Source organism: Poecilia reticulata, chromosome 19 (genome assembly GCF_904066995.2).
Source record: "Poecilia reticulata chromosome 19, P_reticulata-male-v2, whole genome shotgun sequence".
Taxonomy (NCBI): Eukaryota; Metazoa; Chordata; class Actinopteri; order Cyprinodontiformes; family Poeciliidae; genus Poecilia; species Poecilia reticulata.
Window position 1 is genome coordinate 173847 of NC_088848.1, and position 27536 is coordinate 201382.

Below are 27536 nucleotides of genomic sequence, written 5' to 3' on the forward strand. Positions count from 1 at the left end.
CCAAGTCCAGATCTGCAGAGTGTTGAAGTTTTTAAACTAGAGTCTATTAAAGATGCGGAAGGCAGTGGAAAATTAGGTGGAATCGGCCTTTAGCCGTTTCCGGAATCGGAAGCTGGAATCAGAAACCAACTTCCGCTTCGCCAGGGTGGCCGAGTTAAAACTTTTAGGCCTTAAAAAGCAAAAACAAGGTTTAAAATCAGCTGAATGCCTTGTCAGGCTGAAACGGCGCCCTCTGCTGGGCCCGCAGAGCATTTCACTGATCGATGCGTCATCATTCAATAAGCGCTTCTCGTCCCACCTGTTGACTTCAGGGAGTGACGCCTCGTTACGTCACAGGGCCCGCCCTCCTCCTCCTCCTCCTCCTCCTCCGTGTCCCGGTCCCGGTCCGGACCAGTCCGCCCAGCAGTCGGTCCGCCTCTGAGTCCCGAAACGTCTCTGCCCTCAAGCTCGGAACCGAGGTCCAGACTGGAGCCGCTGGGATTCTACTGGCACCGAGGACAAACCGGGACTACGGAACCGGGTTTGGGTTTTCCTGAGTTCTGCCACCTGGAAGAGAGACGAGCTGCCGACATGGCGAGGACACCTGACGGAGTGAGCAAGCTGACGGAGAGCACGTTCAAGGTGAGACGGGGACACCGGGGACAGGGACACCGGGGACAGAGACACCGGGGACAGAGACACCGGGGACAGGGACACCGGGGACAGGGACACCGGGGACAGAGACACCGGGGACAGGGACACCGGGGACAGGGACACTCTGTCTCACCTGCTTCTCTTTCTGGATGTTTTTTTTTTCTGGTGGTTTGAAACGAGACAAAACATCTAAAAATTGTTTCTGTTTGTTTCACTGATTAATTTGAAGTTGGTATTTAATTAAAGTTTGGATGTGTAGCCGCCGGTCCGGTCCGGTCCTGGTTCCGGTCCGGTTCTGCTGTCTGGGGAAACGGGTCGTTCTCAGCTGAACTGATTCATCTTCAGTCTCTCTGTAAATTCATGCTGGATGTTCAGCAGCTCCACCTGTCAGGTATGAGCCCAGCCGGCCTGAGGCAGAAGCAAACCCAGCGTCTGCTGCTCTGGACCCAAACAGCGACTCGGTTCAGAACCTGGATGAGCCCAAACAGCCAGAATGGATTCATACTGTCAGTAACTCAGATTATTTTATCGTTTCAGTCGTTGGAGTGAAACGAGATCAGAGAAATCTTTCAGCTGTGAACAGATTAATCCTCATCTTGATTGGCTAATCTTGAGTAATCCATGTTCTGTTATCAGGTCCAATGAGCTGGAATATCTGATGATGTTCAACCGTAATCCAGATTACATGAAGCGATGCTTCACTCTGCGTCGTTTAGGCTCAACCAGCCAAACCAGAGCTTCACACGTTATCAGGAACCAGGAGGTGCAGCTGGATTATTACATGAAGAATCAATCTGTCCATCAATCTGTCCATCAATCTGTCCATTAATCTGTCCATCAATCTGTCCATCAATCTGTCCATCAATCTGTCCATCAATCTGTCCATCAATCTGTCCATTAATCTGTCCTGGCTGGAGGGGGGGGATTCATTTTGAATCGAATCGATGGAAAGACCCCACAAAGATACAGACACGACTTTGTGTTTTCCCAGTTAAAGATTGAAGGTTATTGTCGTCATGACGATATTTATAGACCAACCGCAGGAAGACTCTGACCAGGATCTCCACCCAGAGCGGCAGGGACTCGCTCTCCTCTTCCTCCAACGATCAGAGATGTTTAGCAGGACAGCAGCAGCACTGGGACCAACTGGGACCAACTGGGACCAACTGGGACCAACTGGGACCAACTGGGACCAACTGGGACCAACTGGGACCAACTGGGACTAACTGGGACCAACTGGGACCAACTGGGACCAACTGGGACCAACTGGGACCAACTGGGACTAACTGGGACCAACTGGGACCAACTGGGACCAACTGGGACTAACTGGGACTAACTGGGACCAACTGGGACCAACTGGGACCAACTGGGACCAACTGGGACTAACTGGGACTAACTGGTTTCTGGTTCTGGTTCACAGAATGTGATGGAGCAGTTCAACCCGGCCCTGAGGAACCTCGTCAACCTGGGAAAGAGCTACGAGAAGTCCGTCACAGGTCAGGTCACTGGGGTCACCAGAGGTCACTGGGGCAGCTGATGATGATGATGATGATGTTCATGGCGGTTTTCTCCTGCAGCCATGACCGCGGCCGGAAAATCTTACTTCAACGCCGTGTCAAAGATCGGAGAGAAGGCCATGGTGTCGCCCATGTCCAGGGAGCTGGGTGAGTGCAGCTGATTGGTTCAGGCCTGGTTGCCATGGCGTCACTAGGGTCGCCATCAATGAGCTCAGACTTTCAGCCCAACATGATGCTGATCCAGTGAACCAATCAGAATGCAGCGCTGGCTACGTATTCAGCCCCCTGACCCTGACGACCCCAAATAAAACCAGAGCTTCAGTCTGAGGTTCTGGTTCTGGAGAAGCAGCTCAGGGTTCTACTGGCACTGCGGTTCTGGAAGCTCTGCTTCAGTGGCTGAATACTGGAGGTACTGGGCCGGTACCGGGCCGAGCTGCGGCTCTGCTCGGTACCGGCCCGGTACCGGGCTGCGGCTCTGCCATGTGTTTGGCAGTGAGGTTCCTGTTATGAATCAGGATCAGGTTTCTCAGCCGCACCCTGCGGTGAACAATGGCCGCCTTCAGCTGCAGCAAATGTTTCTCTGCTGAGACGCGCTGCAGCTTCTGCCTCTTTGGACCCAATCAGAACCGGGTTCAGACCCATACTGGTCATGTGACCTGCTGCAGGCCACGCCCATGTTTGTGTGAAATTCCTGAGCCGATCAGCTGGAGACGCAAACCGTCACGGACAACGAGACGGGAGGAGAAACTAACCTTCATGGAGGAAACATGGCGGGTCTGACGCCTTGTGGAGAAGCTCTGATGGCCTGGGGTCAAAGGTCATCTCCCCCGCAGCTGAATGATGTCATCAGTTATGAGCAAAGCTTTTTATTTTAAGGACTAAAATAGAGCTTGAACAATGATCATAAATTAAAGCAGAAGAAAAACTTTCAATATTAAAACTTAAATTAGTAGAACATTTAGGTGTGTGTGTGTGTGTGTGTGTGTGTGTCTGTGTGTGTGTGTGTGTGTGTGTGTGTGTGTGTGTGTGTGTGTCTGTGTGTGTGTCTGTGTGTGTGTGTCTGTGTGTGTGTGTGTGTGTCTGTGTGTGTGTGTCTGTGTGTGTGTGTGTGTGTCTGTGTGTGTGTGTGTGTCTGTGTGTGTGTGTGTGTGTCTGTGTGTGTGTGTGTGTGTGTGTGTGTGTGTGTGTGTGTGTCTGTGTGTGTGTGTGTGTCTGTGTGTGTGTGTGTGTGTGTGTCTGTGTGTGTGTGTGTGTGTGTGTCTGTGTGTGTGTCTGTGTGTGTGTGTCTGTGTGTGTGTGTGTGTGTCTGTGTGTGTGTGTGTGTGTGTCTGTGTGTGTGTGTGTGTCTGTGTGTGTGTGTGTGTGTCTGTGTGTGTGTGTGTGTGTGTGTGTGTGTGTGTGTGTGTCTGTGTGTGTGTGTGTGTGTGTGTGTGTCTGTGTGTGTGTGTGTGTGTTGTGTGTGTTTGTGTGTTGTGTGTTTGTGTGTGTTGTGTGTGTGTGTTGTGTGTGTTTGTGTTTTGTGTGTGTGTGTGTGTGTCTGTGTGTCTGTGTGTGTGTGTGTGTGTGTTTTGTTGTGTGTGTGTTGTGTGTGTGTTTGTGTTTTTTTTTTTTTTTTGTTTTTTTTTTTTTTTTGTGTGTGTCTGTGTGTGTCTGTGTGTGTGTGTGTCTGTGTGTGTGTGTGTGTGTGGCCACGGTTTTGGGTGCAGCTGCAGTTCAAACAGGATTCTCTCTAAAACTGTTTCTGTTACAGTTTTACTCCAGTAAGAGTAACGGTGCTTCAGAGTATTATTACTCCAAGTTACTAGTTACTGAAAGTTACTAGTTACTGAAAGTTACTAGTTACCGCCCTGCTGTGCTCCAGCTGAGGCATCAGTGACCTCATCATGACGGCGGTCAAAGCGCCGCTGCTGTCCTGACTCAGAGAGGCGGCGGCCATCTTTAATGGCTGTCAGCAGGTGATGGCGGCTCTGACCAAAGTTCAGGTTCTGACCCAGCCCATCCGGCTCCCTTATCAGAACCGGTCCGGTCCGAGGCGCTCCCGACTCATAAAGCAGGAAGGCCAGTCAGATTATTAAAGAGGCTCGAGTTAGCTGCTGACAGAACCAGACGGATGGGTTCTGGTCTGGTTCCGTACTGGTTCCATCCAGTGCTGCTCTCTCTGCTCTAAAGCCCGTTTCTGAACGGTACCAGAACTTTTCCCTCAGATGAATCATCAAACATTGAAACAAGTTGTATAGAAACTGAGCTGTGAATGGAACCGGGTTGGGCTGGATGCTGTACTGGGTCCGTATTGAACGTTTTTGGTCTTCCTGTTGGACTCTGAAACCAATAAACCCATTAAGTATCCCCACACTGCCCAGTTTGACCATTTGTTCTCAACAGTTTGTTGTTTCTATTTTATTTGCTCATTCTCATGGTTGAGGGGTTTAGGGGTTTAGGGGTTTAGGGGTTGAGGGGTTTAGTGGTTTAGGGGTTGAGGGGTTTAGTGGTTTAGGGGTTTAGTGGTTTAGGGGTTGAGGGGTTTAGTGGTTGAGGGGTTTAGTGGTTTAGGGGTTGAGGGGTTTAGTGGTTGAGGGGTTTAGTGGTTGAGGGGTTTAGTGGTTTAGTGGTTGAGGGGTTTAGGGGTTTAGTGGTTGAGGGGTTTAGTGGTTTAGGGGTTTAGGGGTTGAGGGGTTTAGTGGTTGAGGGGTTTAGTGGTTTAGGGGTTGAGGGGTTTAGTGGTTGAGGGGTTTAGTGGTTTAGGGGTTGAGGGGTTTAGTGGTTGAGGGGTTTAGTGGTTTAGGGGTTGAGGGGTTTAGTGGTTGAGGGGTTTAGTGGTTTAGTGGTTGAGGGGTTTAGTGGTTTAGGGGTTGAGGGGTTTAGTGGTTGAGGGGTTTAGTGGTTGAGGGGTTTAGTGGTTTAGTGGTTGAGGGGTTTAGTGGTTGAGGGGTTGAGGGGTTTAGTGGTTTAGGGGTTTAGTGGTTGATTGGTTTAGTGGTTTAGGGGTTTAGTGGTTGAGGGGTTTAATGGTTTAGGGGTTGAGGGGTTTAGTGGTTGAGGGGTTTAGGGGTTTAGGGGTTTCCTCAGCAGCTCATTTTGTCTCTGCTGATCTCTGTTCCTACCTCGGCGTGATTCTACATGCTGTGACCGACATGCTTCCTGCAGCTGAACGTCTCTCTGTTCTGTTGGACTGAGCAGCTCCTCATTGTTTAAACACTGACTGGTTTGTTGCACAGAGTGGTAGAAGTTTATTAGTATCTTCCTTCCCAGCAACTCCAGACCATAATAAAGCTGCTAGCTAGAACGCGCTTCAGTGTCGTGTTGTGAAAGGAAGCAGCCGCCGTGATGACCTGAACGTTGTCTTGCAGGTGTTGTTCTGATGGAAATGGCAGAAAGCCACTGGAAGCTGCACACTGAACTGGAGGAGAATGTAAGTAGCTTTAAATCATATTTCAGAAATACAAAGTGATAAATGAGTAAATGTTTGGGTTTAGCCGTGCGCCGGTTTCCAGAACCTCTGGTTTGATCAGTAGATCTTAGATTTGAGTCCAGATATCAAGTGCAACAGAAGGACGTTTCCACCGTGTTGGGCTGGCACTGGGTTACCGGGTGGAGATGTTGGCACGTCTCCCTGTAGGGGGCGCTCTGCGACGATCTGAACGTTTCTCTCTGCAGTTCAAGCGGTTCCACAGAGAGATCATCGTAGAGCTGGAGAAGAAGACGGATATGGACGTAAAGTACATGACTGTGAGTGTTTGACTTCAGCGCCTCCGTCTGAAGGACGTCCATGTCTCATGTCTCCGTCTTCCGTCTGTCCCCAGGCTACCTTCAAGCGCTACCAGACGGATTACAAACAGAAGCAGGAGTCTCTGGACCGCTCCCAGACTGACCTGAAGAAGCTCAGGAGGAAAGGTCAATCCAAGCACGCGTTCAAGTACGACCTCAAGGAGAACGAGGTGAGACCGCCACACTGCCCCGACCTCTGACCTCTGACTCTCCAGGTTCTGCTGAATGATGATGGCCGGGCCAGACGGATCCGCCCTCTGGGCAGCTCAAGGCGTCGTCATAGCAACGCCCTTCTCCAGATGTGACTCTATGAACCGGTGTCGTTTCGGGGTTGAACCCAGTCGCCACAGCTGCAAATCCTGTTGATTTTCTAAATATATGATCTGAAAATCTGGAGAAGGAGGAGACTGACGTGAGATGTTTCAGGTTAGGTGATAAAAACAGAACCAGGGGGTAAAAATGGCATCCCGTCCCGTTTTACTCAGAATGTGAAATCTAGTTGAAGGCTGAAGATGGAAGAGAAGACCCTGAAGTCTGTTTTCCATGTGGGAAGTTTCTCCCTGACCCCCTCCGGCAGAAAAACTCTTCCTCACACAGCTCTCCTCATCCTCCTCCAGTGAACCTGAAAGAACAACAGAAAATGTTTTTCTCTCTGCTGGGGTGGTTAATGTTTGACCGTCTGCTCGTTTCCTGAACTGGATCCAGCTGAGGCGGATTAGGGGCCGGACTTCAGAGACGGACGAAGCTCAGCAGAAGAGCCTTGAACACTTTCGGTTTGAATACTTTCTATTCCTGATCAACCGGCTCCAACAGCTCATCTTTGACCTGCTGGAGCCTCGGCTGTTATTTCCCTCACTTCTTCATAAAATCTGCTGAACTCGTGTCTGTTTATTCATCCAGGGGGTTTTAAGCCCCGCCCTCTTAAGCCCCGCCCTCTTGGCTTCAGGTAAACATTTCTTTACAAGCAGATGAGGGACGAACAGAAATGTTCTCTTAAAGATCATCTCAGGAATCTCATAGCAAACAGCTGAGTCACAGCTCTGAGGTTTTCCTGCATGTTGACTTTTCACATTTTTACCACGTTATTAATTAATTTATAAATGTCACAGTTTTGATATTTATAAATATCTAGCTGTTTTAGAGCCAAATGTTAGCATAAAGCTGATATTTTAAATGAATAACACGATGAAAACATGAGCCCCATTTTTCCTGTTATAACAGGTTTTATACTTCAGTTTGTTGCTGTTGATTTGGACGGTGTAGCTTTACAAACGGCCCCCATGGATGTTTGGACTAGGCCGTCCCAGAGTCCTCTGTAACCCAAGTGACAGGCCGTGTTGAACCCGATGTTTGGTCCCTCCAGAACCAACCCAGAAGCTTCGAGCTGAAGCTCTCCAGCAGCTTCAAACCCGTGTGGACGACTTGAGGACAGGCAGCACTGAGTCAGAGCTGCTGCTCCTCTTTCTCTGCTAATAGAAGGAAAACCAAGAGACGAGACTCGATCACCATGACGATCTGGAGAAAATGGAGGAGACGCAGCAGAGAAACGGTTTGGTGCAGTCAAACCAACATGAAAGGGAAATTATGAATGTGTGTTTGACGCCCAAAGCTCCTGAACTCAGCAGAGCCTTGATCTGCCGTCTGTCAGCACCAAACAGCTGGTTTATGGGGCTGATGAGCAGCAAATACGTGACGACGTTCACTGATTCAGACAACACAGGAAACCCTGGACAGTGAATCCAGGTCCTCATGTCCGGCCCGTGTCCCCTGCTGTGTCTCTGCAGTACCTGGAGACCATCTCGTCCCGCCAGACGGACATGCAGAAGTTCATTGCTGACGGCTGCAGAGAGGCGCTGGTGGAGGAGAACAGGCGCTTCTGGTTCCTGGCCGAGAAGCACTGCATGTTTTCCTCCCAGCTCAGCAGCTTCCATGACAAGGTGAGGACGGACGAGGACCTGCGTCTTCCTCGGTGGGGTCACGACCTTTAACCCTCTGTCCTTCTGTCCGCCAGGCCAAAGAGCTGCTGAGCAGCAGACTGCCCACCTGGCAGGACAAATGCAGCAACGTGGACAAGGTTCCCGACACGGTGACCTCCATGATCCAGGGTCTGTCCGCCGACCCAGAGTCGGCTCAGACCCAACACCACAGCAAGGTGAGAACCTGCTGGTTCCGGTTCTGGTCGTGCTCAGTGAAATGTTCTGACAGAAGATCTGAGGAGCCTCATAGGATCCTAAGGTTCTGTTTCTGACTAGAACAGATGCTCATGTTACTTTAGATCAGTAGGAACTGGGTCAGAACCTTTCGTCTGTCGTTTGGGTCAAAGAGCAGAACCCAGCTGCGTGGGAACTTCCTGCTCAGTCCACATGAGACGTGTTTGCTCTCTAGCTCTGGGTAAAGTCCAGCTAAAGAGGAAGTTCTGGCTGAGTTATGGTTCTGATTTATGAGGTTCTGGACCCGAGACATCATCTGAGTTTCCTTGTTGTTCCTCAGAACCACGTGAGCCCACTGACTCCACCTCCGGCGCCGCCGCTGAAGATCAGCCCACTGGCCAACATGTTCAACCCTGAGCCCAGAATCCCTCTGAGCCCGTCTTCGGACCTCGGCTCAGGTACCACCAGAGACACGCCTGTCCAGAACGCTGCGCCGTCCCGGCCAGGAAGTCCTCCTGAATGTCCCTTTGTCCTCCAGAGCAGGGCAGCCTGGGAGACCTGTCCAGGTCCACGTCCATGTCCTCCGGTCTCAGCGGGGGGACCAAGTCCCGGGTCAGGACCATCTTCCCCCACACGGCGGGCAACAACGACACGCTGCTCAGCTTCGACCACGGTGATGTCATCACGCTGCTCATCCACCGGGAGAAGGACGGCTGGCTGTACGGAGAGCTGGACCGGACGCAGCGGTGAGTGGTCAGGGTCCAACAGGACCGCAGGAGGTTCTGGTTGGTCTATGCTAGGTACCCGTTGATGCCTAGTTCTGGACTAGCCCAGATTAAGGTTCTGTAAGCACATAAGTGGAGAGCAGAACTTCATCCCAGTTCAGTTAAGAGCCAGTCAGATCTGGTCCGGTCCGGATCCTGGTATCTAGAATTCAGTCAAAATTCTGTCCAGTTCAGTCCGATGCTATCCAGTCCCTGTCATCACATCCAGATCCGGTTCCTATGGGCCAGATCTGTAGGAACTGGGCCAGATTCGGTTCCCACAGGGCAGAACTTGGAACTTTCAGTTCCTTGCTTAGTGCGACTCCTGGACAGGTTCTGCTGGATGGATCAGAACCAGCTTCAGGTGTCAAAGTGGTGGACCCAGTGGCCTCAGACAGAACCACAGCAAGCTGGTCAGAACCGGTTCCCCCCAGGACAGGAGGAAAGCTTCAGTTCCCGGCAGCGGAGGCGGTGACTCAGGCGAGCTTCACATCGCTCAGCTGGACGGACGGGTTCAAGTCTTTCTGTTGTGAAGCAGCAGGGTAGAAAGTATGCCTGGTATGTTTCCCTCTCTTCCTCTCTGAGGCCTTTGGTGGAGCTTCATCAGCTGCAGGTCCAGGAGGAGCAACTGGTTCTGGTTCCTCCACGTGCTTCAACTGGTTTCCTGTCAGTTTCTGTGCCGTCGTCTCGTTAAGATGCTGAAAGTCCTTCAGACTCTGAACCGTCTGATGAGCCGACGGTTTCTCCAAATGTTCTGACTGCAGATCAGACATGATGGCAGCGCTCATCTGGTGTGTGTGTGTGTGTGTGTGTGTGTGTGTCCAGACGCGGCTGGTTCCCCTCGTCATACTGCCGGCCCTACGCCGACCAGGGCACGTCCAGCAGGTATGGAGACATGGCTGCAGGTCAGGGGGCGGAGTCAGAGTTTCTCTGCTGACGTGTTGTTCCTCTGCAGCAGCAGCCTGAGCGCCGCCAGCCTGCAGGAGGAAGAGGAGGGCGATGAAGACTACGAGGCTGTCCTGCTGCCGCCACCCGACTACAGCGACGTCAACCCGTCCAAACCAGCACTCCCAGAAACGCCTCTGCCTCAGAACACGGTCAGTACCGAACCCGACCCACTGCCACGATCTCCAGTCTGTCTACTGTCAAAATAAAAGCATATTGTGAAAGCCTGGACCTTTCACAATAAAACAGGACACAGTAGAACCTGGTTGTGTTCCAATCTTCCATCAGCTCTGGCCATCTTTCAGCATGACGCTGCCACCACCATGCTTCACTGTGGGGTGTGCGGTGGATGTGTAGCATCTTCCACACAGACCAGCAAGTTTTAGTTTCATCTGACCAGAAAATCATCTTCCCCATGTTGGTGGTTTGGAGCAGAGCAAGCAAACTTCCTCACCGTCTCCCCTGTGGTACTCCTGCTCTGGTCAGAGCCGTCCAGGCTCCATGGTGCTGGTTGGTCTCTAGATGCTGAAGTTTAGTGACTGGGTTATATTTAGATGCATGATGGGGTGTGAATACTTTGAAGGTGTTTTCTTCAACCAGAGCTGACCTCTGACCCCTGGACTTTCATCCTACTGACACGAGGCTCCACTGGCTAAAAGTTAACACCAGAATATAAAAGCTTTGAAATGACACCTGGAGAACTCATCTCCTGTTTCCAGATGAAGACCTTCCCTCCTCTTCCTCCTGGGGGCAGGGACTGGGCCCTCGCTGCTGGGGGCTGCCCAGTCTGAACTGGGCCCTCGCTGCTGGGAGCTGCCCAGTCTGAACTGGGCCCTCGCTGCTGGGGGCTGCCCAGTCTGAACTGGGCCCTCGCTGCTGGGAGCTGCCCAGTCTGAACTGGGCCCTCGCTGCTGGGGGCTGCCCAGTCTGAACTGGGCCCTCGCTGCTGGGGGCTGCCCAGTCTGAACTGGGCCCTCGCTGCTGGGGGCTGCCCAGTCTGAACTGGGCCCTCGCTGCTGGGAGCTGTCCAGTCTGAACTGGGCCCTCGCTGCTGGGAGCTGCCCAGTCTGAACTGGGTTGTTTCCTGCCGTGTCAGAGCAGCCGATACTCCACTCCCTCAGGTTGGACTTCAGTCCCGGTCTTATCAGCAGCTCCACGCCCCGAGCAGCTTGCTGGGTCGCCTCCAACCTGAAGGAAACTCCTGGTCTGATTGGTCAGGCGGGGCAGGTTGCCATGGAGACGGTTAAAGGTGCTGGCAGGATCTTCAACTGCTGACTTATCAAAACAGAAAGCAGGTGAAGTCGGACACGCTTTGTTGTCCTTCATTGTTCATCAGCTGCATCAGGGCCTCCAGTCCCAAATCCTTCCTCCAGTTTCCTGGATTTCAGTTTTTTAGCACGTAGGAATCCAACTTTCCTTCTGGCTTGTTGTTGTTTTGGTCGCTGTGAGCTCTGGGGGCGGGGCTTCCCCCGAATTGGTGACAACAGCATTAAACTTGTACTTCCTTATACTAAATAATGGTAGTAGTGAGTTGTAGCTGTAAATGATGCTGAGAGTTATTCTGGCCTTTGAAGATGTTAGCCGTAGCTTCTATTTGGTCAGATGCTGTGCTGTGACTGGATTCCTGAGCTGTGATTGGTTGGTTGTTTATCAGATAGCTGGTGAACTATGACCTCATGGCTGCTTCCCTCTGCAAGGTTTCAATCCGGTCAGCTGCAATGCTGCCCGCCTGAGTTCAGATTTCAACAGATTATAATCTGTAATCTGATGGCATCACAGTGCTTCATGGTCCAACACGTCTCTACCTGAACCCGCAGAACAGTCTCTATTGAAGCGTGCCGCCGTCTCTTCAGCCTGTGGGTAGTAATGCTGCGGGCCACCAGCCCAGCATGTTGAGTCTTATTTCCATAGTTCTGCTTTCGGTTCCAGCTTAATGAATCCTGATTTCTGAACATTGTTTTCCTGATCCTGGTAGAGGAGAATGAACTGATTTAATGTTCAGCCAATAAAACCTGTGAGGTTACAGCTGGTAGATTATTGACCTGAATGCTTGTTTACTACATGTTATTCCTCAGAGCTGTAAATGCAGTCCAGTTTAGTGATATCTGGCTGTTGTCTGCCCTCTAGTGGACAATTACTGCTTGTTAAGCATCATTTAAACCTGCTGAGTTTAGACCAGGGGTGGGCAGCTGCAGGCCTGGAGGACATAAACCTGTCCGGCCTGGAGGACTCCAGGCCTGGAGGACTCCAGACCTGGAGGGCTGCAGGCCTGCAGGGCCTCCTGCAGCTTTTAGATATGTCTCCACTTCAACACACCTGAGTCAAATACTGACGTCGTTAGCAGAACCTGACGGCACTGAGGAGGAGATTCAGCTGTTGGATCCAGGTGTGTTGAACAGGGAGACACTAAGAGCTGCTGGACACCGGACCTCCAGGACCTCCAGGACCTCCAGGGCCTCCAGGACCTCCAGGGCCTCCAGGACTGTCCAGCCCTGGTTTATAGGCTTTCTAACATGAATGTTATTGAAGACAAGTGAATAAATCCCACTAGTTGGGTCACCTGTTGCTGTAGGCAGCCATGATCAGAGGACTGAGGTCATGTTCATGTACGTAGAGGATCTGATCGCAGACAAAATGTTTCTACACAGAGAAACGAATCAGCAGCACCTAAACCTCTGTAATGTTCCTGAGTGGCTGTAGTACCACCCCAGGCCAAAGGGGGCGCTATTCAATTTGGTTATACCCCTGAACTTGGTGCCAGATTGTTGTTGTAGGCTGTTTGCCAGAGACGTGTCTCAGCAGCTGCATTCTCCAGATGCCTCAGCAGAGCCAGAATAACTCCTCTGTCCTTTGTCTCGTTGACAGGTGCCCTCAGTTAATGGGACGACCAGACCTCCTTTCTTGGGGTGAGTGATGCAGCTCCAGTAACAAACTCTCCTCTCTTCCTGCTTCTGTCCGACAGTTTATTGATGCATCTGTCTGTGTTCTGGCTGCAGAGGAGGAAACCCGTTTGCAACAGTGAAGTTGCGGCCGACCATCACAAACGACCGCTCCGCTCCGGTCATCTAGAAGTTAGTTTGTCTGCTGCTACGCCTTCAGAGGAGTGGAACCACCCAGAAACTCCCCAACAACGTCTCCCCAACCTGCTCCCCTCTCTAATCTGTGGAAAACTACAGCCATGTGTCTGATATCGGCCCTGGTGACCCTCAGGCCTCCTTCACTCTGAACTGCGGTTGGTCTGCGGTATTCAGCATTTCCCCCTGCTGTTCGCTCACTGCCTTATCGCTGCATCTCCAGGTGCTTCCCATCAATCTGCAGAAGTTCCTGCAGATCCACCATCAGTTTAAGCCATGCTGCAGAAAACTTCTCCCAGGTTTTAGACAATGTGCACAATTTGGAGATGTGTGTGCTCTTGTCAGCAGCTATGAGTCTGACTGCAGCACATGCAAATCTCCATATTCATGGGGCTCCAGCCCTGGGCACCTGGAGATGCTTGTTTCTCTGTCATTGATGTTGTCACTCTAGCTGGTTTTAATTGATAATTTTGGCTGAAGCTAGAGCTTATAGCACGCAGCTGTTGCATTGTGGGAACTCTGATGTTCTATGGCGAGCAGCAGAGGGCTCGCCGGGTTCCTGGACAGCCTCGGGGAGCGCGCGGTGTGTTCCTCCTGGTCTCAGCCCGGTGTGAAGGGGCCCAACAGGTTCAACCACAATCTGAGAAATGCTTCAACTAAATGTCCAGACATCCAGACACCTCCACTATGATGTAACCAGCGTTCTGCGGATCCAGCGATGCCATGAGCAGACATCCCAAATCTGGAGATAAAAGTTTAAAGTCGACGGCACCAGTTCATTGGACACACCCAGAACCACCAGGGTAATTACATCAACGGGAATGACGGGCCTTCTGCTTTAAATCTGAACCCCTTTGGACTTCTGGCTGTAACTGAGCACATTATTGATCTTCTGGGCCGTTTGGGTCAGTACCACTGGTCCTGTGAGGACCAACGGATACCATGTAAATATAATTATGAGGCTTTCATTTTAATGTGAACTTTAAAGAGAAAACAGAAGAGATGTCTGTGTGTTGATGGACAGTCCAGACCAGCCAAACATCACTGGGTCGGAAATCTGTCCGGGAATCACGGAGGAGCTGAGGGTGAAGGAAGACGTGGGTCTGCAGTCTGAGGGCAGTTGTGAAGAAGAAGAATGTATTTTATATAAAGTTGTTTCAATGGAATATGTAATAAAGGCGAATCCAGATGAAGCTCCTCTTGGTTTAGATTTCACTCCTCAGGACCAATTTAAATGACTTTTTTTTTTTTTTTACTTTTTCACCATTAATTTTACTGTCGTGTAACAAAATGTCTGTTCAATTCACACATTATATCAAACTAACTGGGCTTTTCTGGTAGACAATTAAAATAATATGTTTACTGTATGAAAATGACTTTTGATCAATCAAGTCAAATGTTCTCATAGATGGGATATGGGACACCATGCTGAGATACTGACATGTTTATTTTCTTCTGCCTTTTTTTCAATAAAAATCTGAAGCTTGAATCGCCTCCTGTGTCTGTAAACCACGGGCACTGGCGCCCTCTTGTGGGAATACATGGCAATGATTATTGGAAGCACGTCTGTCATGAATTCTAGAGAAATGGAAAACGGATCTTAATGAGGGACTTGTACTTCTTCATCCCCGCCCCCACCTGGTAGTACTGCAGATTTTCTGTTGTGGGTTTGGATTCCTTTTAAGAACTGAGGATGGATGTGTGGAAGGACCCACTGCTAGGTACAGAGGAGGATCTGTGACGCTGTGGGAGCCTTGATGGCGCAAGAACACGTGAATGTTTTATTTATTTTTCCCAGTTTGTGTATTTAATGCATCACTGGCATCACGAGTGTCCATCACTGGGTCAGAACCAGGTCCGTGTTCCCTTCAATGGGTTACCATAGTTCAGAGAAACTAGTCAGGATTTTCTTTCTGCTTCCAACATCTCGGCAGTTGGTGATCGGACCGAAATGCACTCCGACCAGCTCAGCTGGAAATCCTCCAGGTTCCCTGTTAGAAACTCTTCATGAGGAATTAGTCTGGCAGCCGAAGCAAAGGAAGACTCATCGTGTGTGAATCTCCAGGTGAAACCTGAGCAGAGCGCCCTCTGCTGGAGGTGAGCTCTGCAAACAGCCAATGAAATCGCTCCTTTCTGGGCAGGTGGAGGTTTGAATAGAGGAAACTCCGCTGCAGGAATGTTTGGGCCATCTGTTTGAATGTCATTTAATATCCATCATGTTGGGTTTGGTGCCGATCAGATGATTAGAGCTGATCCAAATGGTGTCGCATCGACTATGAGCAGAACTTCCCGGCACTTTGTAGCTTCTTGTCCTTCATTATGTCCCCGTCCGTAATGAAGGTCCGTAATGAAGGTCCGTAATGAAGGTCCGTATTGAAGGTCCGTAATGAAGGTCCGTATTGAAGGTCCGTATTGAAGGTCCGTAATGACCCTCCCCACCAGAAATACCGAGGTTCCATTGTCAGATCCTCTGCTGCCTTGTTTGCCTGTGTTCCGGTCACCATTAGACCTAATCGTGTTCACTGGACCAGAACCAGGCACCGGTCAGAGGCTGACATCTGAACGGGATACTGCAGATCGGTTTAAGATTTTTATCCCATATTATTGTTCATTTATTTTTAATGTTCTAAATTAATTTCTGGTTGCATCATCTGTTTCCTGCAGTTTGTCTCAGATTGTTTCAATCAAAGCATTTTAATTTAATCTGGACATGACCGGTCCGATCCAGAGCCCAGCTGGTGTCAGACTGACAAACACGTTAAGGTTCTGATCCGGACACGTTAAGGTTCTGATCCGGACACGTTAAGGTTCTGATCCGGACACGTTAAGGTTCTGACCCGGACACGTTAAGGTTCTGATCCGGACACGTTTAAGTTTTAATTCATCAACGATCAGACAGGAGCCAGAAATCCTGCTGAACTTCCTTCTGTGTCCACTTGGTGTCACTGTCTGCATGTCTGCCAGAAGCTCTGCTGGGACGGAGGGAATTCCCTGAACTGGGACGACTGGAATCCCTGCGCAACACACACACACACACACACACACACACACACACACACACACACACACACACACACACACACAGAGCTGAAAGTGTTTTTGTGTTTGCAGCTGAAGGTCGACTTCTTTGTTTCCTCCCATTTTCTTCTCATTTTGTTGCTTCTTGTGTTTTGTCCATTTTTCAAGTAGTTCTGGACCAGAACCAGAACCAGAACCAACACATTAAACATAAATATATGCTGGACATGTTCTGGTTTTCTTCATGGTGACAGAATTGAAGTAGTTTTAGAGACACGTTCATTACCCTGAAGGTCAGTTATTCTGGCGTCAATATTAGATCACATGACTGAGTGATGAAGGCGATCTGGACCAACCGGGTCGGAGGGAGAACCGGTCACGTTCACACAGCATATCTCACATTTCCCGGCAATCTTATCGGCCCGATTTCAATCTTTTTACCTCAAAGAAATGAGATCCGACCCGGATGCGGAACTAAATCGGACCGATTCCAAACGTCTGCAGTCTGAACGCTCATGTCGCATTTTCCGACTTTTCGTCGTCAACGTGAAACCTGCGTCATCCAGCAGCAGCAGAATCCAGACGGTGAATCGAGACATCAAAGTGATGGAAGCAGCCTGAACGCATCTGTAACCCTAATTAGTCAAGGCTTTTATTTTTGCGGGTCCACTTCCTGTTTGGCCCAAACTCTGGAACTTAAAGCCCCGCCTCCAGCGCAGCTTGGACACAGCAAACTGTCCACTGTGATTGTGGCTGTTTGGCGTCTTGCTGATTATTCATCCTGGCGTTTGTTACCTGCGGTCACCGGAATCGCCACAGCTGATTGTGGTCTTGTACGCCCCGCTCTGCCCAAAGTTGGGTTTTTATTATTCATGATGGATCAGATCCTCTTCTGAAACAAAGGATGGCGAGCTAAGAAGGACAACAACTCTGACCTTTGGATTGAATTCATTTGTCTCTCATTGTGTATTTGTAATTGTTTTTTTCTCCCCAAATCACTAAAATATTTACACCCAAACTAAAACCATTGCTTTGTCTTCATTCACACCTCAGGCTCCCTGAAGAACCATCTTCTGATGCTGCGTTTGTAGCTGCAGTTAGCTGCATAGCCCATAGCTGTTGCACATCACATCCCAACCCCACCACTGCTGGTCCCACTCCAAACAGAACCGGGCCTGGACCGGGTCAGAACCGGGCCTGGACCTGCAGTGAGTTCTAAAGGCCGTTGCTGTTAGCTTTCTATTAGCTTCTGTCACCTGATGATCATGCTACTGCTCTGCAACTGTACAATCTATCCAGAGAGGGCGGCCATCTTTACTGCCGTAAACGGAGCGCTGCGGGGGACTGCTGTTGATCTGCGGATTGTTTTGGTGTTGGAAGCCGTTCACACAGAAGTCTGACTCGTTTAACTAGCACGAACAACCACAAAGAAAAAAGTGCCTCCCATCTAGCTGGTTCTGTCCAGGTTAATATATTTGTATCTTGGGTTCTAATTATTCATTTCTGGTCTCCTGTCCTGAATGAAAAGGGAGGTGCTGATTCTTCACTGGGTTCTTTGAGATCAACCTCCAGCCCTAGAAGGTCCTCAGGTTTTAAACCCCAGCAGAACAAACATAATGGAGGAGAAGAGAGTCGGCAGCTTTAGGGTATAACTGGACTTGGAGGTGGATCTGGTGATGGCCGGCGTCTGAGGAAGCCTCCATAGAAACTCTGCCATGCAGCTGGAAAGTTTCCTCCAGCAGATCAACACCAAGGAAGAGCTGCTGTCCTGTATCCTGGCTGCGCTTCCAGATCGAACGTCTGAGTCGTCGTCATTCACACAGTCTAACAGTGACAAATGGCAGCAGGACGGGAAGAAATATCGGTCGGTGTCGGCCTGGTTTTATTCATCGGACCGATACAGATGTTGGTGCCAATATATTGTGCTTCCCTAATTTCTGTTCAAGAAAACTTCAGCTTTCAGTTTTTCCCTCTTCCTGTGGCTTTTTGAGACGAGTAGAAAATGTGTCAGGCTTGATGCTAACAGGATAAAAGAGGTAAAATATCAGTGTAGACGGTCAAAGCTCACTCTGCTGATCTCTCTCTTCACCTAATGAACTAATCAGAGCAGGAGCCGCGCTGCTGCGTCCGCCTGAAACGCAGAGCTTCGCTCAGGAACGCAGTGCAGCATCTGAAGGATCATCCAGGTCCTGATCCTGGCCTGTCTGGATTTAATCCCACTTTTTGAACAGTGAATTTCAGGTCAACCGATGGAAAGTTTTCAGGAATGACGTCTGTCTGCCAGTTCGGCTTTAGGGAACAGTTCCTCCTGGCAGGGTGCAGGTTTGGACCGAGGCCTGGACTCCATCTACAGAAATCGGCCCTGAGAGACGAATCCAGAGCTGAACAGCTGCTGATCCAGATCACTTCATCAGATCACTGAGATCCGCGTCGCAGGGAACGCCGCAGCGCCTTTCAGCCGATACGCCGATGGAGGGGAGCAGCCTGGCAGCAACGCAACAGAGTTCAATTGTTCTAATCCCAGATTACAGTTTAAATGATGCTTTTTAACCTGAACACGAGTCGGTGGTTCTCACCGACTCAGCCGAGTGTGTGTGTGTGTGTGAGAGAGAGACAGCTGGCTCGTCTGACTTTGCCGTGACATCTGGGAAACCCTCCGGTGTGCTGCCATGAACGCTGGTTGATGTCGCTATTTAAATGCAAATGTGTGTGTGCTGCATCTCTCTCTCTCTCTCACACACACACACACACACACACACACACACACACACACACACACACACACACACACACACACACACACACACACACACACACACACACACACACACGCACACACGGCAGAAAAACAATATTTTATTTAAAATTCTTTACAGCTTTATTTAAATGTCACATTGACATTTTTCAACTAATAATAAAAAGTAATTAAAATATAAAATGTACAAAAATGATCTGAAATAAAATGATTTCTATAAAACGTAGTTTTAAGTCAGAGAATTTCCTGGTTTTCCGTATTTGGGAGCTGCAGCCTGTCGGCTCGGCGCGGCGCGGCGGCTGCAGGACCCGGCGGCAGACGGGGAAATGAAATCAGGAATAATTTGTCCGCCGGCTGCAGCTGATGGATGGAGCGCCGACACTAACACGGTTTCTCTTTATGGAGATGAGATCGGATCCAGAATATCTCTGTTTTCCTGATGAACATTCCCAGAATGAAATTCCTGTCTCCAAATAATTTGCTCTGAATTCCAGGATTTAATCTGAGGAATTCGTTCAGTGCAGCTCCAGAGACATGGGGGAAAAGATTAAAAACCATTTTATTTAAATTAGAACCCAGATAAAGTGAAACTGGTGAGTAATTTGTTGCTTTTGTTTGAGGCCCAGCGCACTCCTCCTCTTCATCTCCTCCTCTTCCTCCTCCTCTTCATCTCCTCCTCTTCCTCCTCCTCTTCCTCCTCCTCTTCATCTCCTCCTCTTCCTCCTCCTCTTCCTCTCCTCCTCTTCATCTCCTCCTCCTCTTCATCTCCTCCTCCTCTTCATCTCCTCCTCTTCCTCCTCAGACCTGCAGACAGCTCATTTATTGCTCCGTTTAAATTGAATTATCAGCTTTTTATTACGACGCAGAGCGAGCCGCAGGCTCTGATCCTCATTACCCAGCATGTTGTTGTTACGGAGTATTGATCAGGACTGATTGATCGGAGGCTGGGAAGCTTCACAAACTAAACTCTGGGAGCTAACTCCTCTTCCTCAGCTTCCTCCTCTTCCTCAGGCTGGAGTAGACCTGAGGCTCTGTTAAATTCCCGTCTCCCTCTGAGGAGCTTCTTCTCCTTCAGCTTTTTATTTCTGCAGAGAAACATCAAAGTCCTCCTCCTCCTCCTCTTCCTCCTCCTCCTCCTCCTCTTCCTCCTCCTCCTCCTCCTCCTCCTCCTCCTCCTCCTCCTCCTCCTCCTCCTCTTCCTCCTCCTCCTCCTCCTCCTCCTCCTCCTCCTCCTCCTCGGCCCGCCCCTCGGAGCCTCGGAGGCCCCAGTGGAGCGGCGGTGGGCCGGAGCGTCCCGGCTGTGAAAAGCCTTTTCTCGCTTCCTGTCTGACGGTTCGGAGTTAATCAGCTGAACGTAACGAGGCGCAGCGGCTGATGCAGCGGCTGATGCAGCGGCTGCTGCAGCGGCTGATGCAGCGGCTGCTGCAGCAGCGGCTGATGCTGCAGCGGCTGATGCAGCGGCTGATGCTGCAGCGGTTCTGTTTCTCCAGTCTGAACATAAGGATGGAAGAAGCCGTCAGCAGAGGTTCTGACCCGATCGGACTTCCCCTCCCGACCCGCTCAGGGAGGTTCTGTGGACCTCGGCGTTGTTGGACAGAACCGGGTTCTGGATCTTCTTGTCCGGGTCAACGTTGGGTTTTGTGCAGAACTCGGATTTGGACCTCCTGGATTCTGACCCGGTTCTTCAGCGGTGACCTCTGACCTCAGATATTCGGTCCAGGCATCTTCCTCTGGCCCGTCCAGAACCAGAGAGACGACCAGAACACGTGATCCAGGCGACGGTTCTGGGTCGATCCAGCAGTGACCCGGTTCATCAGCAGATTCAGGTTCTTCTGGGTCAGCGGTACCAGTCAGGGTTCTGTTGGGTTTTCACAGAGATCTTCTGTTGCTCAGGTTCAGAGTTCTTCTGGAACCGTTTGGGTTCCATATGCAACTTGGTTCTAGTTCAGTTTGGTTGCGGTGCAGATGGTTCTGGTTCGGGTCCAGCTTGCCGTTTGAAGAATCGAGCCTCTGACCCGTTGGACCTTGGAGGTCCTGATGGGTTCTGGCGCTGCGTTTCCATGGGAACCAGTTCAGTAACTGGTGGGACTGGTGCAGCACACACACTGCTCCGTCAGCGTGTCGCCCCCCCCTCCCTCTCTCTCTCTCTCTCTCTCCCTGTGGGTCCAGGCCCCGCCCCCGGCCCGCCCAGGCCCCGCCCCCGCCGTGATGTCAGCGGCTGGGAGGAAGACCCGTGGGGTTTTTGGGTTCTGCCGTCCAGTCCTGTGGGGCCGCAGGGCTGAGAGTTTGTGGTCCGTCCCGGGCGGCCGCCTCGCTGCTCTTTGGGGAAAAGCCGAGCGCTGGGCTTCGATTCGCCGTCCGAAGCGTTTCCTCTGAGGATTCTTCCTCTCTTCCTCCTCCTCCTCTTCTCTCCTCTGCGGGTTCATCATGTCGGCCGACTGTTGAATCTTTTTTCTGCCCTTCCATCGCCTAAAGTTGAATAAAAGAGAAAAACAGAAAGTTCTGACGCCAATAAAGAACTTTTCAGATCTCCCACTTTTTGCTCTTCGTCCTCCATTATTAAAATGTCTTCCGTCCTGAAGCTGCGCTCCGTCCTGTAGCGCTGCGTTCCTCCAGTCCAGCTCTTCTTCTTCTGGTGTTTTTTGTTGGGAGATGTTTGGGATCCAGGACAGCCTGCCTCGCGGCGCCGCGGCCGGCCTGAAGGAGGAGCCGCTGGCCGTCCGCTCCTGGATGCACTCGGCCGGCGTGGTGGACGCCAACACGGCCGCTCAGAGGTAAGCTGCTGCCGCCCCAGGGGATTCTGGGAGCTGGAGTCCCAGCGCTCCGCTCCGACGTTTACAGACGGGGGAAAAAAAATCATTCTCCTCAGACAAAATCAGTCCACCGACCGTCTGCTGAAACTTACTGTTAATATTTATTATTCTGCAGCTGGAGGAAAAAATCTGGTTAAAAACAAAATGAAAAACTGTTTGAATTAAAAATGAAGTTTTCCTGATTTTAAAAATGATCAGGTCAGAACGTGTGCTACGATTGAAATGCAGACAAAATAAATGTGTATAAATATGTTTATGAATTGTTTTGTATTTGAGAGAAAAATACATTTGATTTTGAGAGGCTGTGAATGTTTTTCCTGAGGAATCTTTACATTTATTTATTTATGGCGCTCTCACCAGAAAAGAGATTTTGAATCTTAATGTTACTTTCCTGGGGAAACAAAGATTACAGAAATAAAAAATGAAAGTTCTCCTCAAATCTGAGATGATTTTTATTCCTGTGAAGGAAAAAACATTTATAGCAAGTTATTAAAATGAGTTTTCTTCTAATTATTTAAAAATCTGCACATATTTCTGTGTTGTAAGTGAAGCAGGCTGGAACATCGTTTCATCTCCTCAGCTTGAATTATTCACCACACAGAACTTCAATTAAAATAAATAAAATCATCAAATGGAATATTAACACAAAGATTCAGGTCTGCAGAGCAAAAGAAAACTAAAAGATTTACATTCAGGAACATTTATTTTAAGTCAGTCTTTTTTTATTTTCAAGAAAAAATATTAAAATGAATATCAAATGTGTTTATTTACATTAAATAAAATGACACTGAGCTAAATAAAACTGAATGAATCTAAATTAATTTAATGTGAAAATAAATGTATTTTCCACATTGAGAAACAAAAGATTCTTTAACACCTGACTGAGCGGCTGATTGTTTCTGGGATTATTCAGTAAAGTCCAAATTGAAGCTTAATGTGATTCTGCACAGTAATTATTATAATCACACAACCCTTTAATACTGCAGCTTATTATTCACTTTATGGAAAATCTAATCCCAGAACAATTATAGAAACAATTAGGACTTTAAGGTTTAAAGTAAATATTTAACAACATTTAAAATATTTGTTTTAATAAAATCATTTGGCTGATTTATTCTGAGGATTTAAAATTATTTACTGACCAAATGTTTCAGTGTGTTTGTGTCCACTGCTGATTTTTATATTTCATGAACATAATTAAATATTGAAGTGTGTGTGTGTGTGTGTGTGAAACAAGCGCTCCTGGTGTTCTCAGTCATATTATAACGAGGAGCAGATTTACTGTCGGGGTCGAAGCTGCAGTTTGACTTCATCTCCATGAATATTAATCAGTCGTGACTCCGCTGTGATTCTTAACTTTATTTCCTTTGACTAGACCTGAAGCCGCGCTTTCATCGCCGCACACAAACTAATCAAAGGCGCCAACGCGCGTCCCAAACACGTTTCTGATGCGTGCGGCCAGGTGTGGCGACCTGCAGGCTGTCCTCAGAGGAGCGCTCCATTCATGCGGCGCTGCGGCAGCCGCTTTCCGAACTGGTGGATTTTTACTGGTCACCAGTGGCACAATGAGGTTTTAGATGAAGCTTCAGAAAAATGCATTCTGGTTCTGAAAACATCGCTGCAAATACTCTACAGATTTTACAGATAAAAACAAATGTGAGGATTTATTTTGAAAACACAATTTAAACTGAACTTTACTCTTATAAATGCAGGTCTCAGCTCTGAGCTGCTTTTTGTATGAAAGATGAATTGACTGTATAAAATAAAAATGTGTTGTTACATGTTAAATCTATAAATCAGAGTTTTAGGTGATTTTTCTGCTCGTGTGTGTTCCAGCGGGGTGGGGTTAGCGCGAGCTCACTTTGAGAAGCAGCCGCCGTCCAACCTGAGGAAATCCAATTTCTTCCACTTCGTTCTGGCGCTGTACGACCGTCAGGGGCAGCCCGTCGAGATCGAACGCACCACATATGTCGACTTTGTGGAGAAAGAAAAGGTGAGTCAGACAAAGGCAGGGAGGAGCTGTGACACAAACCAAACACGCTCACTGGGTGTCAGAAAAGCAGATGCACCTGCCAGGTGACAGAGACCCCCAAACATCTGGCAACTTATAAAACAAACGCACCCTGAAATCTCGTAGATGGTTAAAAACATGAACTGTGAGCTTGGAGGTCAGCGCGTCTTAAAACAAACGGCAGGCTGAATGAGCGTTCTTCTTCTATTGTTTTAGGAGCCGAGCGGAGAGAAAACCAACAACGGGATTCATTACAAGCTGCAGCTACTGTACAGCAACGGTAGGTGCACTTCTTTCACTGGAGAGCAGCTGAAGCCTGCAGACCAACATGAACATGGACCATTTCTGCGTTCAGGTGTCCGAACGGAGCAAGACCTCTACGTCCGACTCATCGACTCCATGACCAAACAGGTGAGCCATTCAGGAAGTTCATCTCCTCCTCTCCACGTTATTCAGCTCCTGTTCTTCAGGGAGATTTAAACTGACAACAGGAGGAAAACGTCCCACTGAACAACAACTGGACATTTTCTGTGGTTTCATTTACTTCTCATGTTTCTAGCAAAGAACTGATTTTATTAAAGGTTCTGTATTGTAATTCACTACTTGAAGCAAAATTAAAAGCAGATATAAAACGTCATAACTTTATATGTTTAAAAAAAAATCTAAAATATTTTCTAAATATTCTTGAAATATAAAAAACAGAAACACTAAATTAATAACCATAACATTTATAAAATTAAAACGTCTAACTAAAGTAAAACATCTGAAAGTAGTGAAAACAGCAGATCAGACCGCAGTCTGGGTCCGGATCAGCCCGACTCACCCGGAACCGGAACCGGAGAACTGATTCCTCTGAAGTCGGACATAAAACTCCAACTCAGAAGCTCATATATTTAGATTTTCACCTTAACTGAAACCGTTACTTGGTTTGAAATTATGTTTTAATAGGTTCCATTCTGTAGAATAATGCAATAGCGAGACAAAATAATGAATATTTAATGAGGTCAAATTTGATCACTTGAACGATTAAAATGTTTTCTTTGGCTCATCTCTCCCTCTATGTTTTTTTAAATAAAAGTGCAAATTGTTTATGACCTCACATTCATTTATAACGTCCATGAGTCTCTTTTCCATTAATATCCGTCAGTCGGCTGTAAAAATCGTTCTTGGTTGCATGTGGCCCATCAGTCAGACTGGACCGCTGCCATTCTGATGCTAACTAGCCTAGCATGACGTGGTTGCTCACCTTCACCCCGGGAGGAGGTAGGCTGGTCTGGGGGTCAGGGCCGCTGCTGACTCGGACTCGTCTGCTGGTAAATGTGGTAAAAGGTACAACGACAACTTAATATATGAATGTATATCTTGCTAAGCATTTCCTTTGACTAAAGAGACGTTAGACAAATGGAAGCTAACACTCGTCGGTCGCTAAGCTAACAGGTTGATAGCCACTCACCTCTGTAGGTGAAAAACTGTAACAGATTAACATACTTTATTTCTTCTTTTTATTTTTCTCTCTCCTTTTTAAAAACCTGTTTTATATTTCAAAGCAGCATCGTTATTATCTGTGTGGTTCTCATTCTGTCTGCTACTAAACACGTCAAACGCTAAAGCAGAACAAACGACTTCAATCAGAAACTGGGGGTGTTCACTGAATACGGAAGCTTCCTTTTGGTCTGGAGGTGGGAACATTTAACTTTTACAGGGAAAAACAAGAACACAGCCATCATCATCAGTGTTATTATTGAGAGGCTCCCCAACACATTTAAATACATTAAAAAAAATCTTCTTTTTGGGCGACGCTGGCAGTCAGGGGCCCTTGAAATTTCCAAACTTTCCCCCCGATCCACCTTATCATAGACATAATATAGAGTAGACCCCGCATTGGCTGCTCCGGCGCAGGAAATACGGCGGCCATCTTGGAGAGGTCGTCCCTCCTACTTTGCTCAATCAAAACAGCAGAAGATGCCTCAGCACTGAGGGATATTGTTGTTCTGATCGATGGATTATTGATGTGAGGCTCCACAGACAACATTTCACAAGTAAGATGGACATATTATTGTGTATATATTGTGATTATAATATTACTTTACTGTATTTATGTCCACCGGCGAGATACCAGCTAATATTAGCTACAGTGCTCGGTGTAATACGGGTTCAGCCGCTATGAAGGATAACTGAGATTCTGTAAACCTAAAATAATTAATTATTCTCTAACATTGACTTAAATTATCTGACACAAGAGCCTATATTAGAAATGAAACAATGTAACACATATTATAAAACTTATGTGTTACAACATTCACCAGCAAAGTTTACACAGGTGGTAAAGACATTTATCTGTCGGTAGGCGATGAAAACTACCGCTTATCACAGAAACTCTCTTTGTTTTTGGGAGCGCGTTTAAAACACACTTTTTAAACGTGTTTTAAACGACCAAATTAAATTTGGTCTGATTATTAAAGTTCAGCCGCGAACATCAACAGTTAGTGAGCTCCGACAGGGCAGACTCTGTAACAGATTGATATGTGACTCGGTTCGGTTCTGGTCCAGTGGGGAGATTCTCCGCTGATTTGCAGCGACACTCAGCAACGGAGAACCTCAAGGTTCTGGTTCTGATGGATTAAATAAACCCAAATATTTTATTTTGTCTTATAAAAAAATTATTGCTGCCCCAAACATAATGATAAAGACTCTGATCATGAACTTTATTATTTTTTAAATTCAAACGAAAAATAACATTCACCTCACACCGAGCTAATATTATGTAGTTCTGGTGTTTTACACCGTCTCTGCTTTTCTCTTCTTTGTTCCTGTCAGCTCTTCAGAGAAACGAGCTGCTAGCCGCGATGCTAACTCACCGTCATTCTGTTATCAAATGTAACGATCTGGTTCCTGTCGCTCCCGATTAAACTCACAATTACATCCTCTGTACTGAGCAGCTCTGACAGCAGACGGTGTGTCCGTGAACAAGTTTTACTAAATATTGTACAATAGCCGAAAAGAGAGATGTAACTTCTATTATAGATATAGATTGGCAAAAAATCCTACGGCTACTTCCGGTGTGCACAGGAAGTAAGACACATAATCGTTTCCCCAGTAAACCTCCAAGGAATAAGGTGGATACAGTGCCCGGGAGTTGTGTTGGTGTGTGTTCTGGTTGGTACTGGTCATGTTGGTGTGTGTTCTGGTTGGTACTGGTCATGTTGGTGTGTGTTCTGGTTGGTACTGGTCATGTTGGTGTGTGTTCTGGTTGGTACTGGTCATGTTGGTGTGTGTTCTGGTTGGTACTGGTCATGTTGGTGTGTGTTCTGGTTGGTGCGTGTTCTGGTTGGTACTGGTCATGTTGGTGTGTGTTCTGGTTGGTACTAGTTATGTTGGTGTGTGTTCTGGTTGGTACTGGTCATGTTGGTGTGTGTTCTGGTTGGTACTGGTCATGTTGGTGCGTGTTCTGGTTGGTACTGGTCATGTTGGTGTGTGTTCTGGTTGGTACTGGTCATGTTGGTGCGTGTTCTGGTTGGTACTGGTCATGTTGGTGTGTGTTCTGGTTGGTGCGTGTTCTGGTTGGTACTGGTCATGTTGGTGTGTGTTCTGGTTGGTACTGGTCATGTTGGTGTGTGTTCTGGTTGGTACTGGTCATGTTGGTGTGTGTTCTGGTTGGTACTGGTCATGTTGGTGTGTGTTCTGGTTGGTACTGGTCATGTTGGTGTGTGTTCTGGTTGGTGCGTGTTCTGGTTGGTACTGGTCATGTTGGTGTGTGTTCTGGTTGGTACTAGTTATGTTGGTGTGTGTTCTGGTTGGTACTGGTCATGTTGGTGTGTGTTCTGGTTGGTACTGGTCATGTTGGTGTGTGTTCTGGTTGGTGCGTGTTCTGGTTGGTACTGGTCATGTTGGTGTGTGTTCTGGTTGGTACTGGTCATGTTGGTGTGTGTTCTGGTTGGTACTGGTCATGTTGGTGTGTGTTCTGGTTGGAACTGGTCATGTTGGTGTGTGTTCTGGTTGGTGCGTGTTCTGGTTGGTACTGGTCATGTTGGTGTGTGTTCTGGTTGGTACTGGTCATGTTGGTGTGTGTTCTGGTTGGTGTGTGTTCTGGT

The 27536-nt window shown here is 48.4% G+C and overlaps 2 protein-coding genes and 1 long non-coding RNA gene across 5 annotated transcripts in view; 2 read left to right on the forward strand and 1 right to left on the reverse strand.

Annotated features, from left to right (window-relative positions):
• Positions 1–358: 358 nt before the first annotated feature.
• On the forward strand, positions 359–14337 carry baiap2l1a (BAR/IMD domain containing adaptor protein 2 like 1a). 2 transcript variants are annotated; one of them, XM_081600226.1, is made up of 14 exons: positions 359–621; positions 2054–2129; positions 2211–2297; positions 5498–5559; positions 5805–5876; positions 5951–6085; positions 7700–7852; positions 7927–8067; positions 8406–8523; positions 8604–8811; positions 9655–9714; positions 9785–9926; positions 12640–12680; positions 12771–14337. In XM_081600226.1, the coding sequence occupies exons 1-14, from the start codon at positions 571–573 to the stop codon at positions 12841–12843; spliced, it is 1419 nt and encodes a 472-aa protein (XP_081456352.1). In that variant the 5' UTR covers positions 359–570; the 3' UTR covers positions 12844–14337. The 2 variants fall into 2 exon arrangements, with proteins under 2 accessions (XP_081456352.1, XP_081456353.1); XM_081600227.1 differs by having other exon boundaries at positions 9788–9926.
• Positions 14338–18706: 4369 nt separating this feature from the next.
• LOC145549048 (uncharacterized) lies at positions 18707–25935 on the reverse strand. Its single transcript, XR_014084972.1, has 4 exons — positions 24899–25935; positions 24692–24755; positions 23296–23408; positions 18707–21090 (listed from the first exon to the last, which is right to left on the reverse strand). It is a non-coding gene; the product is annotated as an uncharacterized LOC145549048 (long non-coding RNA).
• LOC103481132 (transcription factor COE3-like) overlaps positions 21274–27536 on the forward strand; it is a 35999-nt gene continuing 29736 nt past the window's right edge. For both annotated transcript variants that reach the window (XM_081600224.1, XM_081600225.1), the window contains exons 1-4: positions 21274–21395; positions 23271–23427; positions 23662–23725; positions 23801–23856. In XM_081600224.1, the coding sequence (XP_081456350.1) occupies positions 21274–21395; positions 23271–23427; positions 23662–23725; positions 23801–23856 (399 nt within the window). The remainder of the gene's footprint in view (positions 21396–23270; positions 23428–23661; positions 23726–23800; positions 23857–27536) is intronic.

Excerpts from the sequence above, each read along its gene's own strand:
- baiap2l1a (XM_081600226.1), top strand. The coding sequence starts at position 571 with ATGGCGAGGACACCTGACGGAGTGAGCAAGCTGACGGAGAGCACGTTC. Across the intron at positions 5,560-5,804 it reads ACACTGAACTGGAGGAGAAT|TTCAAGCGGTTCCACAGAGA; the intron begins GTAAGTAGCTTT and ends TTCTCTCTGCAG. Across the intron at positions 7,853-7,926 it reads TCAGCAGCTTCCATGACAAG|GCCAAAGAGCTGCTGAGCAG; the intron begins GTGAGGACGGAC and ends TCTGTCCGCCAG.